The following is a 15,116-nucleotide window of genomic DNA, read 5'->3' as shown; positions in this document are numbered from 1 at the left end:
GGAAGCTTTGACGTGAATTATTAAGAGTTTTCCGCAACCTTGGACCCGGTGTCACTGTTTTCCCTCAGTCTTTTGAAGTGCAGAGAACTTAAGTGATGAAAATACGTGAAAATATGATAAACATACTCCACACAAATTGCATGGCAAAGACATAGCATGTCTTTACACTGTTCAACTGGAAGCAATGCTGCGAAATTTTCAAATGTAAGTGTCAATTTTGTATTACTTTCCCTCCGTGACTACAACAAAACAAAATTGAACCAGGAGGCTTGTTCGGTAACCAACAAGGTAATCAAGCGAAGAGGAAAACATTTTTAGAAAGTTACGTAACTCCGCAGCGGCAGAGCTCACGCAGTGCGTGCCCCTCCGCGAGAGGCGTTCCGTGTTAGCTGTCCCCTTCCAAGTGGAAGAGAAACAATGTAGATTGACAAGGCGTTTCCTGAATGGAACAAAAGAACAACAATCTGAACCAGAATAAAAAAAGCGCAAAACACGATGTCAAGTAGGATGACAACAACAACAACAACAACAACCTAAAATAATGAATTCAATTTGTTAAGCTTAACATTTACTGGAATTTGTGGAATTTCTGGCACCTTTTTATGAAGGACAGTCAAAAGGAGTCTCTGAAAGGTCACAACCTTGGCGAAAAGAGGTGAAGGGACGTGTTCGCACAACCAAGGGTTGTCGTCCCCGTTTATTGGTCAAACCTGCTCTTATAATCTCTATTGCTGCATTTTACTTTTTCCGATTTTTTGTTAACAAACTGTTTACCGCCCACCATATGCCGGAGGTTAACAACGGTGTCAGTCACACCACTGTGACCAGGGTTTTACGAGCGTCGGTTTTACTATAGGGAACATAGGACTTAATCGACGACGGCCGTTATTTCTAACCCCACTCCAACTTTTTAGCCAAGGTTCATTTATCAGGTAACTATACGTTGTATCTCCTCTGTCATTTTTCCGTTAGCCAATTTAAGATTTGGAGGTCCTCCTTTCTATAAAGTGCCACCTCCCCCGGAAAATTAATATAATTTCACTTTCCGCCAGATACCATTATATGGAATTGAAAAGTCAGTAAACTGAGCCTAAAAATGACTTTTTATTTCGGTTTTCGGAGCTGGCGCAGGTGGTACAATTGTATAAACAAAAGTCCGCGAGTGATGACATAAAAATTTCATGCAGTCCGCCATATCCACGTTTTGTAAAAGATTAAAATCGAAACAATACTATGAAATTAAAATTTACCGTGAACCACGCTGCAAAAAGAGTCTTTTGATGGATTTTCAAGGATATTTCAAACAAGCAGATAGCTTTTCAAATCAAACACAATGATGTATTTTGCCCAACGTAAAACTCAAACCCAATTTGCAATTACAGTGAAAATGTATCTCTACGTAACAGGTAATAGATGGAAAAAGTGATTTTTAAGACCCGAGTCTAACATATTCTATATTCCGTGCACGCATATCAGAGGTCTTAAGACATAATTGAGGTCCTTGGCTTTCATGACAAAAAAGCTTCGCTTTCCTGTCTGTCAATCGCTTGTCCAAGATAATTGGAAAAGATGTACGGCGACATCTTGTCTTAAACAAAATGCATCTTCGTCAATACGGCGCCCTGAAATTAAGGAACGTCAAATATCGCTGTACTTCAAAAACGACACCTGTCCATCTTTCCAGAGGATCTCTGTCAAAGCTAGAGAAATCTTCCCAATGTTTCGCGCGCAGTTTTCCCATGTTCATTCTTACTTAACCTGTCGAGCACCAATAGCTTTTTCCCAGTTCTTGCTAAGCACCTCCTTTCTCTTGTTTCATGCTTTTGTTTCGTGCGCGCTATGAAGAAAATAATTAGCGACTGCTTCTCGCTGAACTGAATTTATTAACACCACCAAATCGCGAGCGTGTGCAAGTTATTTCGCCCACGGCGATAAATTATTTTTCATTCGACCTTCGCGAAAGGAATAGTTACCTGGGATGATTTCAAAGCACGCCGATCGCAAGTGGAAGCTCTTATCTTAACCGATCTCCGTCATTCGTTAAGTGCTTCGCTGCGGAAAATTAGGCGGAGTGATATGCTTCGAGCACGCAAGCACCTAATGCGTTTAAACCGCGCGCATTCGCTTGAACGCTCAGACCAGCTGAAGTGCCAAAATAACAAGCTCGATTCAACACCACACGCGATCATTCCATAACACTGCGTACCAGCCTTTGGAAGAAGCCGGTTAAAGCAAATTCACTGATGCTCACACCACCATCACTACTTCAATAATATTTCAGAGCACTTATTTTCTGTCCAACTAGTCGGAACCCCCGTAGTTGCCAAGTTTTCTCTTTTTCTTTTAAAGGCAGCTCGCTTTCAATTAATGAGCAAAAAAGAAGCCCCTTTCTGTCGCCGATATTGTTGTGATATGTATAAACACAAGAGTCAATTATGTTTCCTTGGTATTTCTTAAAAAAAGATAGCCTTCAAGTCTACACAGATATATCAGCGAATAACTTGACCATTCGCAAGTTACAAATCAAAAAAAAGAAAATAAAAACAGACAAAAACAAACACGCGCTGAAACTCACAAGCAAATAGGTCTGTCTCGCGCATTTATTTCTTCTTCTCCATATTCAATAAAACTTCACTTCAGGCAATACTGTATTATGTACACTACCATTTGATGAGCCACGCATTTGGAGCGTGTAAAATTTTTTAAAAACTCTGGACATTCTGTGGAACTATTATTATAATACTGGACTACAAAAGAAAACACTAGCGAATTCAATATGTTCACTGAATGTAGCTATTCCTGTGTGAAACTGCTATCTATTGGAGCTGGGCAAAAAGCGAACTAAAACTTGACTGATTATACACCATGCAATGTAATATTCCTCGCTGTCTTTATGTGTAAGAAAATTCTAGATTTGTACCGGCCAAAAACTGTAGAACATTCCATGAACGGAAATGCGTTAAATAAATAACGATAAATAATTTTCGGAGAGAAACACCATGTTCCCTCGTCTTAATTCATCCATTTGCGGCAATTGGGCGCGCCGCAGAGACATGGAATCTTGTTTTCCTCATCTTCAAAGTCGAACTTGTAATCGTAGGTAAGCTGAAAAACAAGGAACAAATTTCAATAAGAACTTGACGCGAAAGAAAACAAAAGAAAGAAATTTAACTTCAGCGGAATATGTTGATGGTTGAACTCTGCAAACCAAATGACACGAGTTCATTCGCAAATTATTTATTCGAACCATGGGAAGAAAACAAATTACGGCCAGGTGGGAACAACTGCCTTAGTGCATGTACGTGCTCCGAGCCATGACAAGACAGGCAACCATGTTTGACCTCGAAATGACGGAAACCCAACAAGGAAAAAACTTCTCTGCGGTTGAACATGTATCGTATGCGAGATGAATTGAAACACGTCTGAAATAGTTGCTCGTCAAGTCGTCACGTTGTTTACAACAAAACAGTTTTTCTCGAGCCGTAATTAAAAAATAGCAAACGCTATCTGCATTATACATTTTCAATAAACCACCATTAACTCATGGTAACGCTAGCACATGTCAAGGAGAACAAGGAGAGCTGCGGAAATACCAGCCGAGTATTTCCAGGCTCTTTCGAATTCTTCCAAACTCACATTTGTGTTTCCATAACAGTATAGTAACAAATAAAGCAATTTTTTTTTATTTCTTCTATGAAACAATTTTCTGATTGCAGCTTTCATCGACTCACAGCTGCATATCGTCAAGTGTCCCTAGTTCAGTTGAATTATGTTTACCTCTTCTCCTTTTTCAACCTTTCTGTTTGAAATAATGATAATCTTTTGCTCCTTCTCGAACGTCACTACTTCAGCGACACAGTTTGGCTAAGAAAAATACAAAAAGAACACATTAAAACACTAAGGCAACTTCTATTACAAGTCAACATATGAAAGATCATATACACGCATCATATAGAGAAGGTGAAATAATCGGCCGTGTGAAAGAGCTGGGGATCTAGGTTGCCGCTGGCAACCTCTCTACACCTGTCAATTTAACATTTTCCCAAACGGACGTGACAAGCATTACGAGGATATAAACAAAATTTCGAGAGAACTTGTAAAAATATGCTATGCAGTAACAAAGGTATTGCGATTAAGAATGTTCCGTTAATGTTAGTAAAAAAAAATATATAATATCGCCTGAATTTGTGACCTGCGCACACAAAAGACGCCTTATCTCTTTCCAACGATGCAGACGATTGCGATAAATTAACGGCGAGGACTTACCATACACGAGTGGTTGATGTAACGCGCAGGTCCCCCAGCCATTGTTGCATCGATCACAGCATCAGAGTCTATTCTGAACATGTACACACCGCGATTCTACAACAGACACAAACAAAACACTGCTAAAGCCCAAGGTCGATTACCAGTGGCTACTATGGTTACCACGCACATATCTGTTTAGTCTTTCCCTAACCACATGTAACAAATATTTCTCTATCTATTTTTATAATACTCGCTAAGGTAAACTTTGTAAATAGTGAGCAATAAATGAAGTTGACGAAGCTGAAGACTGACTTATAAAGTTCTCCTCATAGATAACACTCTCCTTGGGGAATAGCAATAACATTTTTGGCCCAAAAAATAGTAACCGTGGAAATAGTGTTAACGAAGAAAAGACCTACGTCATGTCCTAGGTGAACACCCGAGGTAAAGGGGTGAAAAAAATCGCGCCAGCTGCGAAAAAACAAGCAACGGAAACACACGAGTGCAACGAAAACTATCCTCCATGAACCTACCTGTTTCTCGTAGATTTGTTCTCTTCTGTTTGCAACTTCGTTTCGGATAATGGAACCGATATATTCGATCACCATACTCCCCTGTATGCCCAAGCAACACAATATTCATCATTAGCACCTTCATATCGGAAAAGGACTTGCAGAACAAAGAGAAATACCAACCATGCCAGCAAAAAAGAAAACTACCAACCATGCCAGCAACAACCAACAAGGTAGAGCAAAAAGTAACAAAACTTACCGCTTCCATGTCTTTGTTAGCAAACAGACCTAAGCCCTGAAAGGAGAAGGGAAAATGTTTAAAATCTATTATTCTGGGTGGTCAAGGATCTGAATTCAGCGTTCAAACCACAACTCCCTCTGTAAATATTCGTTATTGACCAAGCGTGAGGTCAGGATGGCTGGATATTGACCAAGTGTTTATGGGCCGAGACGGAGTTGAAGTCCAAAAACACGCAAAATAGAACTAGGCCAACATTCAGCCATCTTGACCGAGCGTGGGATAAAAAACAAGTTTTTTCTTGCGGGACAACGCGCGTAATCCCGAGAGGGCAAGATAGCGTCATCTTGCCCGCTTGGGTAGCCAATCACAGCGCAAGACTTTGTTCGTCTTGCCCACTCAACGAGCTAGCCATATAATAAATATAGATAAATGCCAAGCTAAAAGCCTATAGGAATGTCAAATTTCCTGCATTAGATAAGAAAACTTACTTGAATGTTCGACCTTCCCAGGAACACGTTTGTTTTCCACTCCATTTTAAGCTTGCGGTACTGTGCAGCTTTGGAGTACACAAACTGCTTGAGGTAAAGACCAGATGACTCGTCCGAGTTTCCTGCGCCAACCGTGGCCGCGGGGGAGACGGCCGACCCAGAACTAGTGGCAGACCGAAGAGCGCGTGCCCTGTGGACAAATCACATGGACACTAAGACAATGAATAACATGGTAACTCGAACTAAAGAATATCACTTACTCCCAGCCAACCCACCCACCCACCAAACCCGCCAACCTTCAGATTAAAGCACAAATTCCCCTTAACGTGATAACTGTCATTTCTTGTATTTCTACTTGGGAGAATTTGAATCTTAACCCAGATCCAGATGTAAGCGGAAAAGACTCCTTTAAGTCTGAAGTGCCCACACGGGGACCAACAAGTTTGCGTATTTGCGTGTACCACCCTTGAATTCTATGTGTCGGTCATAGCAAGAATCACATTACCTGGCGCTCCTAAAGTGTGTCTTGAGTAAAGGCTCGGATCTCGCGCTGCCCGTGGGGTTTACCGCCAGCGGCAGCTCCATGATGGGCGATGGGCCGTAACGCATGTTATATCCCTGCATCTGGTCCACTCCGGGCATCTGAAAACAATTAAACAAACGGCTCAAACGCTGCACAACACGAACAGTGTTACGATAAAAGGCATCATCATCATCATCATTTTATTTCTTAATAAATCTACATTTTACAGTTGGACTGGCCCGCGAATAGCGAATAAAATACCGGAGATAGACAACTTTTGGTATAAATCAACGGCTAGATAAACTAGCAGCATTGGAGGTTTATAACTGAACTAATAACAACAAACAAGTAGGCAAATCAGCCCACACTTACCGACTCAATAATCCGCAGCACAAATTGCTCAGATAAACCAAACAAATCCTAAAAAAGAAAAGAACGTCAGCTTTGGAAGCAGAAGAAGACCGGACTTAACTCATACTGCTTTACGCAAAAAAAAAAAAAAGGATTGCAGTTAACATGTTGTGTAACTCGCTCACCTCTCCAGTGATGTATTGTGGAAACAAGTTAACGAGACCCGCCTCTTTCCGCATTCTCAAAATGGGAACAAGAATCTGCTGCCAGACATCTGCCGAAAAGACAAAAACACCACCAAAAAGGTCATTACTCAAAAAACCATTACAACAACACCCAGTTGAATATAGGACCACGGGACAGTCAACTGATACAGGAAGTCCACCTTCCTGACATAGCATCTCCTCGTTATTAACATGAACTCTATATCACGAAGGGATTCTTGCAGTACATGTAACTATCTTGGTATATCGTCAGTTTGTAAATGAGCAAAAAACTCCACAAAAATAGATGCCTTTATGTCACGGTAAAATCGCAAAGCGAACGAGCATACATGTGCCTCAAAAGTGGTGGGAAGAAAACGTTTGCAGGTAAGTTAGGCATGTACTTTGTAAGCGTGCAAAAAGGCTATTATAAAAACAACTCAGCTTCGCTTAACACACCAACTCGCTCGTTGCGAGCGGTTAGTGAGGCGTATGGACTTGCGATAACAAGGGGCTGCGTTTCCACCCTTAGAATTTATACCTCTTGGTGATTTCCCCCTGAAAACAAGTTGTTCTTTATGTTCTTCGTCATCCACTCTGATGGTAAAACTCGGAGTTCCTTCGGCGTCTTCAACGTCACAGTAATATTTACAGCGGCGATTCACAGAGTGCATGCTCCAGTAGAAACGTATTGTTTTGAAGCCCACCTATTGTGGAGAGAACGATGGAAGAGCATGTCAATAAACCGACTACCGACAAAAGCAACCAGTCTTGGCGTAAGTTAAACACGATCATAAAGTAAATTTACAAATTAACAGCTTATACAACAAACTCAAACACCACGCAATTTTCAAGGACAAGTTTACCCCTGCCGATCGTGTCAAGTGACGCGTAGAAAAGTGTTGTCTGCCAAAACAGTCTCTATGGCTGTGTTGTGCTGTCATTTAGTAAATTATTTCACAAGCGAACTTGAAGAAGGACTAATCTCGCTATTACAAGACAAGGTTTGCTGAGGCTTATTTGCGAAACTTCAACAAACGCACTTTTAAAGGGGTTAAGACTGAAATACTGAAACGTATGGCGATAAACAACTACCACTGACCGGGTACACGGCGTCTCTGGTGTGGAAAGACTGCAGCTGATGAGGCAAAAGCTGTCCCAGTGATCTCACCACCAGGCTGCCCACTCGCAACGTCTGAGGCTTGTCATTGGTCTCCTGATTGTGACGTAACATACTGGAGGGAAAAAATAACACAGGGTCAGTCAAGAAGGGACGCAAGGTATCAGAAGAATCAAGGAGCTATCAGAATACAATACAAGAACTTTCCGTCACACCAACTTATCACGGTACAGAAAAAACGCTGAACAATAAGTGTGGGTTCAGTCGCGTTTGGAAGAAATAGCAACTAAATCTCGATTGACAACGAAAGACGAGAATTTTATTCGAGCGGGCGTTGCGGCTGGAAATTCTGAGAATACAAACTGTTGAGACGAGACGGATGACAAGCTCACCTTGCAATCTGCTGAATCTCGTCCCTGTTGACGTACACTTTCCTGTATACAGCGTAAGAGGACAGCACCAGGTCTCTCAGCATGGGAGTGTCCGGTCTGTGTTCTCGACAGAGAACCGTCTGATAACAAACAAATCAACGTGTTTACATTCATCGCCAAATTCATAGCAGAGTTTTCGATGTGGTGTTTGGGTGCTGGTAGGTTGTTTTATTATCATTATTTATTTATCAATCTATTTATTTATCCATTTATTTATTTATTTGTTTGTTTACTTATTTAGTTTTCTTTCTTTATCGTTTGGTTTGAACCAATAACACGCAGCAAATTGTTGGGACAAACGGAACATTTCGCCAATAATGCAACTGGTTTTCACTTTCGGAGATGTGCTTCCTGAAACTTGCGACAGTATGTAAAACTATAACGACACCAAAACGTTAAGAGAAGCTTCAAAGAAAACCCTATTGATCTTCATAATCTCGCTACCTTTTAGCAGGTCATGGCTTTGTTCAGCTTCTTACCTTGTCTTTGAGGAACACACATCCGTGAGAGATGGCGCAGCTGAAGTGGAAATTGTTAGGACAACCGATCTTAGACAAGCCAATCTTCTGGTTACAAGTCACAGTAGCGCCCCTCTTCAAGCACACAACACAGTTCTGTTGGTATGACAAACACGTTATCAGTATTACCCACTTAAATTCCCGGCAGTGAATCATTCTGGAGGAGTCCTTTTAACACGGCACCACTCCGCTACGGAAATTAACAGGCACACTCCAAAATAATATCAGAAAAGCACCAAAATAATAGAAACCTCAAATCCAACAGAGACTATTCACAAAGTCCTATTTTCTCGTATTTTTATTCGATCGTTGAACGCTCGTATAGAATCGCGAGAGAACTGGACGTCAGTGCAACACGGGACACTTGACGGGGAGGGTGGGATCGCGCTCGGTTTTTCTTTCGCGTGCGTTGAAAAATAGAGGGCAGTGAACACTGTGAACAACAAGGAGTGCTAAAACTAAGGAATCAGGAGTCACTCCCACTGTTACAGTTCTAAACCCATTCTGCATTTCCGTTACGTCGACAGAGAACCACACCGACTCACCGTGATAGTTCCTCGCTTCACCGCAACATCCACGTTCATTAACGCACCGTTCAAGGTTTCGTAGACTTCCAGTGACCACAGTGCACAGTTGAGGTGAACCCACACATCCACATCCAGATTCAACAGGCTAAAGAATAAGATAATAGTAAAAGCGATAAGAAGTTTTCATTTGCGTGTTGGAGTCTAAGTGAGACAAAATACCGTGAGAACACGTTCTTACCGAGCTGATGCATTGTTCTCTCCGTCTCCTGTCTCTCCACACAGAGTACATAACCTCTTGTCATCCGCCACATGGGAAGACGGCTTCAATGCTCCGTTGTGTTTCTCCAGAAGCTGAAAATAAACAGACATCCAGATCATTCGGGTCCGAGTAAGTTTAGCAGTGGCTTCTCTCCACTCCACCCTTGTTTTTCTAAGAGAGCTTCCTCACATGCTCGGGTCCACACGCAGTGGGTCTAATTCCGTTAGTAGCTATACGTACCTCAGCGATCTCCTCAGGTTTTAGCTCGACTCTCTGTTTGTTGTCACCCTTTGCTGCTTCGCTCTGTTGCCACCTCTTCCATCGCAATCGACGCTGGCGTTTGCAATTCTTTGTCTATAAAGACATGTGTTACGTTACGAAACATTCATCACAAGTTCTTGAGCTAAAGTAGTAACGTTACTGGGAGTCAGTTGCCGAGAGGGAAGATGACGCTGTCCTTCGAATAAATCACAAACCACTGGATGAGTGCTACCAAAACAAACTGGTCATCCAGTGAGTAGTGATTTCTTCTGTTGGTAGCATTATCCTTTGACCAACAAGGGCCTGACCGTATACATACAGTCATCAACTTGTACAAATCTTTAAACCGAGTTTATTCTTTAAAGTTACAGAAAAATGTGCAGGTCCGAATTATTCTGTCTACCCAGCAGATTCCGTTGTAAATTTTCCTTCAGAAGGAACACACGAAACGAGTGTGAAAAAAAAAATAGACGATAGAAAAGAGATGGGGTATCCTGACTGATGTTGTTTACATCCCCAGCACAACAAACCCCAACCCGCTACTACGAGGCTTGAATGGGAGAATTACAATCTGCCGTTTGTTTTTAACCCAACACTTCCTTACAGATAGTAACATTCTCTAACCTCTTCATCTTCGTCTTCTTGCTTCCAGCTGGGACTTCTTATTTTGCGTAAAGATGTCGGCGATAAGCCTTCAGCGACGACACCTCCCCGAGTATCAACTGCACTCAATGACGTCGCATTCCCCGCTCCAACGCTTGTCTGACCCACTGACGTCACACTCGCATCTAAACGAGGCTCTTCAGCAATTGACCCTGATTTACATTCCTGTGTGGGCGATGAACACTCGGAACCCAAATGCGCGAAATATTGTTTCAAGCAAGCTTCCGCACAAAAAATGTCCCCTGTACAGTCCCCTGCCTCAACGTTCACTCCATAGATTTTATAGTCCGCGGCATCAGACTCTGCTCCATTTGGATCAACTGTCACTGCAGTCTTAACTGTGTCTTCTTCGTCCTGCTTTCGCTTTACCCCGATTCCTATTATTAAAACGTCACAGTGCCTGCAGTACGGACCCTCGGGCTTTTTCCGGGATGACGTTTCCTCGCTTGGTGACAGATCTAATTTCGAACAAGGGAAGGGGTTTTTCTGATAAATATCCGATGAAGTGTGGGGCCTTGGAGCCACTGAGCTATTAAGACTGTCTCCAGTTGGAGTCGCCAGCGACTGAGGCATCATGAAACCCTTCGTAGAAAAACCTTTCCCAGCAGGCTCGATAACAATGTCCGATCGCCTGGGAGGAGAACAGCCTATCAAATCTGCCACGGATGCTACAGTGTCTGTAACTCTTTGCTCAGATGTAGGAGACAGAGTTAGTGTAACGTTAATGCTATCCAAATCATCCGAATCGTTCTCAATTCTAGTTGTTTGAAGTGCCTCCAATTTGCAAGTAGTCTGTACGTAATTAGTATCAGAAACATCGCGACATGATTGGCTACAAGATCGAGGAACTCCGTTGTCCAGGAAGTGTTCCACCTGCTCGCGTTTGATTGTCACTGCTGGAAATGTTGGAGAGTCTGTGCTATCACGATGTAACAACGCTGAAAATTTAGGAGTTTGTACTCTGTTGACAGCGTCCGATTCTGGAGATGAAGATGCTATATACTGAACTGTCTCGGGTGATGTCGACGAAGAGCTACTATTCGACTCTTTGCCATTTCTTTCCATGTGCGCGTTCGACAGATGTTTTGCAGAAGATATCATTTCAACCAATCGATCGTTAACAGTCGCCGCCGAATCCGATAATGGTGGTGTGGGCATCGATGGCGGAACACTAATACCACTTCTACTAGACTCCAGAGTGCTTATGTACCGAGCTCGTTTTGCTGGATGTTCACTGTCCTGACCATGTGCATGTGGTTTGATCATGGCAAGTAGTTCATCATGCTGCCGCTCCTCAGGCGAAACGTCGCCATTAACAAGAGGTTTTCCAGACGAGTCATTCTGCTGTTGGTGAACCCTTGGTGAGGGTGGGAGAGACGAAGGTGGAGTGGGTGGATGTCCTACCACAATATCCATGTCCGGTGATGGGAACTGTGAATAATAATCCACCATGCCATCAACTTTGGCTGAACCAAAGTTCCCTTTCAGAAGACATTGACCATTGGAAGGCCTGCTTCCATACGGATGTGTCAATGCGAGAGTCAACAACAGCTTGGGCTCGCAAAGAGAAAGAGGAGTGGCCGGCTTGAGGTCCCTGTGTGTGTTGTTAGGAGTAGAAAGCTTCAAAGAAGCGGCACTACTCCCGGAATTCGTTTTCTGCTTGCGGTTGTTCGCGTTCATGTAGATCTTTTGCCGCTTCCTCTGCTCCCTGATCATCTGTTTTTGGATGCGAAGTTCTTTCTGAAGCTCACGTTTTTTCTTCTGCTGCTCCTCGTATTCACGTTTCTTTCGCTCGTATTCCTGCCTGCGGAGCTCCTGAACCTGTTTCTTCAGTGGGTCTTCCTCCTTAGGAGATGGCCTCTTCTTTACCGATCCTTCTCCAGAACTGTGCTGGTTTTTAGGTCGACTTGGTGCCTTTGGTGCTTTAGCAGGTTTCTGACGCTGAGCAGGACGAATGGGGTTTGATGGAATAGGTTCATGGCTACTATGGAACTGCTCCAATGGTTTGGGAATCTGACCAATAGTATCCTGCACTGCTTCTGGCGCAATCGAACTTGTTACATTTGCTGCATCACACTGGGGGATTGCTTCACAGACACTTCCAGGCGCACTGCTTTTGAATTTCTCTGCTTCAGGTGTTTGGTGGGCTTCTGGAGCTAAAGGAATGTCACCGTTACCAGTAGAAACTATTCTCGCCTCGTCCACTTCAGCTACAACATTCGCAGTTATGACAGGAGGGATTACATTTTCCGATGACTCGCATTTAGACTGAGTTAATGCACTGACAGCAGTCTCACACATTTGACTGGCAAGTGAATCGTGACATGGGTCTTTTTCTTGGGGAGCATTTTGAGCACTAGTTTCCACTTGACTTGCCTGATTAAGATCTGTTATGTCGGATTGACTTTCCAGTCCTTGATCTTCCGTGCAGTCTGTTAATGGGTCCTTTATAGCTTCTTCAACAGACGTAGTTTGATCAGATGCAAGTTCAGCACTGCTTATAATCTGCCCAACCCTCTCATCGCCACTTTGGTTCGTTAGATCACACGGCGTAACATCACTTCGATCAGACAGATTACATGACATCACTCCTTCGCCCTGTTGTTTACTCCCTGACTCGTTCCTGGTCACATCTGGAGCGTTCTTTTCCATTGAAACTGAATCATTGGACGAAGCTTCCGCAAAGAACTTCTGACGTTCTTTTCGCCGTTCCGTTTCGTCAAGCAGGGGAGAAATAAGACTCTCTTCATGGCATTCAAGAGAGGCCACAGAGTTAGCTTGAGAGCCATTGCCCATAGCTTTGGCAGGTGAGAGTAGGCTCCGCTCAAACGGTGTCTCTTCCATAAAATCTCCTTCATACATCTTTTCCATTTCAGGGTCGTATTCATCATCATCAAGAGGCCACCTTTCCAATTCACTTTGCTTCTCGAGCTCTTTGCAAGCCTCTTCCTCATTTGCCATGTCCGCGACCATAGACTCGAGCTTCTGTAGCGCTTCAAGTCCAGTGCCATTACATGACCTTGCACTTTTGTTAACAGACTCATTAGCACCCTCTTCTGCAGGAGCTGGAGTATCACCTGATGGTGTGCTCTCTTTATTGGTCACGTTTGTCCCCTTTAATGCATCATCGCCAGTGGCTGACACATGGTTAGTATTACTCTCACTGGTGGCTACAATAGAGCAAGCTTCCGAGTATTGTTCTGATGGTATGTCTTCCGCTGCTTTGACCTCCTGTACAAAAGCACCATCTTTTTCCTGGCTTTCTTCGAGACTTACGTTTGGGACAGAATCATGAGGATCAGCATGGACTGCACTTGGTTGAACTTTTGGCATTTCAAGAGCACCATCCTCGAATTCAGGGTTCTCTTGCTTTATAGCTTGTGTTAGCTGTGATGGAGTGGGAACAAGCCACTGTGGACTTTGTTCAGGTACAGTAGGATTAGTTTGGCGTTCCTGTTTCAAAGAATCACCCTGTGAAGCTGCTACTTCAGCTGCCTTCTTCCCGCGCGTTTTTCCCGGCTTCTTGGGGCCAGGCTTTTTCTTTGCCCCTGCTCTTCCTCTGCCTTTGCTCTGAAGCTCTTGGAACTGATCACTGAAAGGGTTGTTTGCTTCAGCGACATAATGAACCTGTGGTTTCCTCTGATGCGTCTGCTGCTGGCTGAATTGTTGAAGATAATGCTCAGGTGTAGGAAACCTCTGGGAAAACGACCCTTGATCTGACGTTTGGAGATATCCTGGAGGCATTTGATTAGCAGGAGGAAGGGCCATCTGCGAGCCTTGTGTGCAGGGAGGCAATGCCATTTGTGAAAGGTCTGGAGTATGAGACAAAGGTCGCACTGTATGAGGAACATCAATGGCTGGTTGTGCCAACAATGCAGGGTTCTCAACCATATGCTGCTGTAATGACACTGGAGGTTGTTGACCCGGTTGCTGTAACGGCATTGCTGGCTGTGGAGCCGGCTGTTGGCCATGTTCCACAAAAAGACCCTGCTTCTGCTGCATCAAGCGATGCCTCTGCTCCATCTGCTGATACAGCTGTTGTTGAAGCATCTGCTGTTGAAGTTCAAGCTCTGAATCCTTGGCTTTCGATTCTGACTTCTTGGGTTTTCTCTGCCGTGGTTTTGTTTGCTTCCCTTTAGGTGGTTGCCAGTCGATACTGGGGCTTTGCTGTCCAATAGGGGATGGTTGAGGTGTGTCTCTGCTCTTGGACCTTGATCTGCCTTGTTTTGGCTCAACGCCCTGTTTACAAAGAAAAACCACTATATCAGCCGATAAACTAAAAACTTGATTACTGACACGAGATAAATTACAACGCTTTAACATAAAAGGTAAAAATATGAAATAGGAGTGAATCCAGTGCGGGAACAGCCTTAATAGTTCTAGTGGAAAACTTCAAATACACTTATATTGGTAGAATACCGTAAAATCCCACATTAAAGCCCTGGGCTTATATAATTTCATAAGGGGCTTTTTGGTGGGCTCATGAATGAGGGCTTATATCTGGGGGGATTTAAGCGGAAAAAAAATTGTTTCGGAACGACGAGATTAAACGTATCTGAGAAACGAATAAAAGCTAATATACCATTACATCTAGAGCTATTACTATAACTTTTGATTGAAAATTTTGATGTTTGTAAAGAAACCCAAAAGGAAAGCACTTATACATTGGATGGGCTTATATCCGGAATAATATCTTTGTTAGCAAATAGAAGGGCTTATATCGGGGGGGGGGGGGGGGGCTTAAACGTGGGATTTAAAGGTACTTAAAACT

At 43.2% G+C, this 15,116-nt stretch overlaps 1 protein-coding gene across 2 annotated transcripts in view; it reads right to left on the bottom strand.

Moving 5' to 3' along the window:
• Nucleotides 1–2,582: 2,582 nt before the first annotated feature.
• The window catches only part of LOC145486762 (uncharacterized), a 42,089-nt gene continuing 29,555 nt past the window's right edge, over nt 2,583–15,116 (bottom strand). For both annotated transcript variants that reach the window (XM_081465470.1, XM_081465471.1), the window contains exons 26-42: nt 10,307–14,584; nt 9,662–9,775; nt 9,401–9,513; nt 9,181–9,307; nt 8,597–8,731; nt 8,079–8,197; nt 7,669–7,801; nt 7,108–7,273; nt 6,549–6,637; nt 6,385–6,432; nt 5,995–6,131; nt 5,490–5,679; nt 5,020–5,055; nt 4,782–4,862; nt 4,267–4,362; nt 3,778–3,864; nt 2,583–3,105 (exon numbers count right to left, since the gene is read on the bottom strand). In XM_081465470.1, the coding sequence (XP_081321596.1) occupies nt 3,013–3,105; nt 3,778–3,864; nt 4,267–4,362; nt 4,782–4,862; nt 5,020–5,055; nt 5,490–5,679; nt 5,995–6,131; nt 6,385–6,432; nt 6,549–6,637; nt 7,108–7,273; nt 7,669–7,801; nt 8,079–8,197; nt 8,597–8,731; nt 9,181–9,307; nt 9,401–9,513; nt 9,662–9,775; nt 10,307–14,584 (6,042 nt within the window). In that variant the 3' untranslated portion in view covers nt 2,583–3,012. The remainder of the gene's footprint in view (nt 3,106–3,777; nt 3,865–4,266; nt 4,363–4,781; nt 4,863–5,019; nt 5,056–5,489; nt 5,680–5,994; nt 6,132–6,384; nt 6,433–6,548; nt 6,638–7,107; nt 7,274–7,668; nt 7,802–8,078; nt 8,198–8,596; nt 8,732–9,180; nt 9,308–9,400; nt 9,514–9,661; nt 9,776–10,306; nt 14,585–15,116) is intronic.

This window comes from Orbicella franksi, chromosome 5 (genome assembly GCF_964199315.1).
Source record: "Orbicella franksi chromosome 5, jaOrbFran1.1, whole genome shotgun sequence".
In the NCBI taxonomy this organism is placed as follows: domain Eukaryota; kingdom Metazoa; phylum Cnidaria; class Anthozoa; order Scleractinia; family Merulinidae; genus Orbicella; species Orbicella franksi.
Note: the sequence above shows the minus strand (reverse complement) of the source record. Positions and strands in the feature narration are given on the sequence as shown.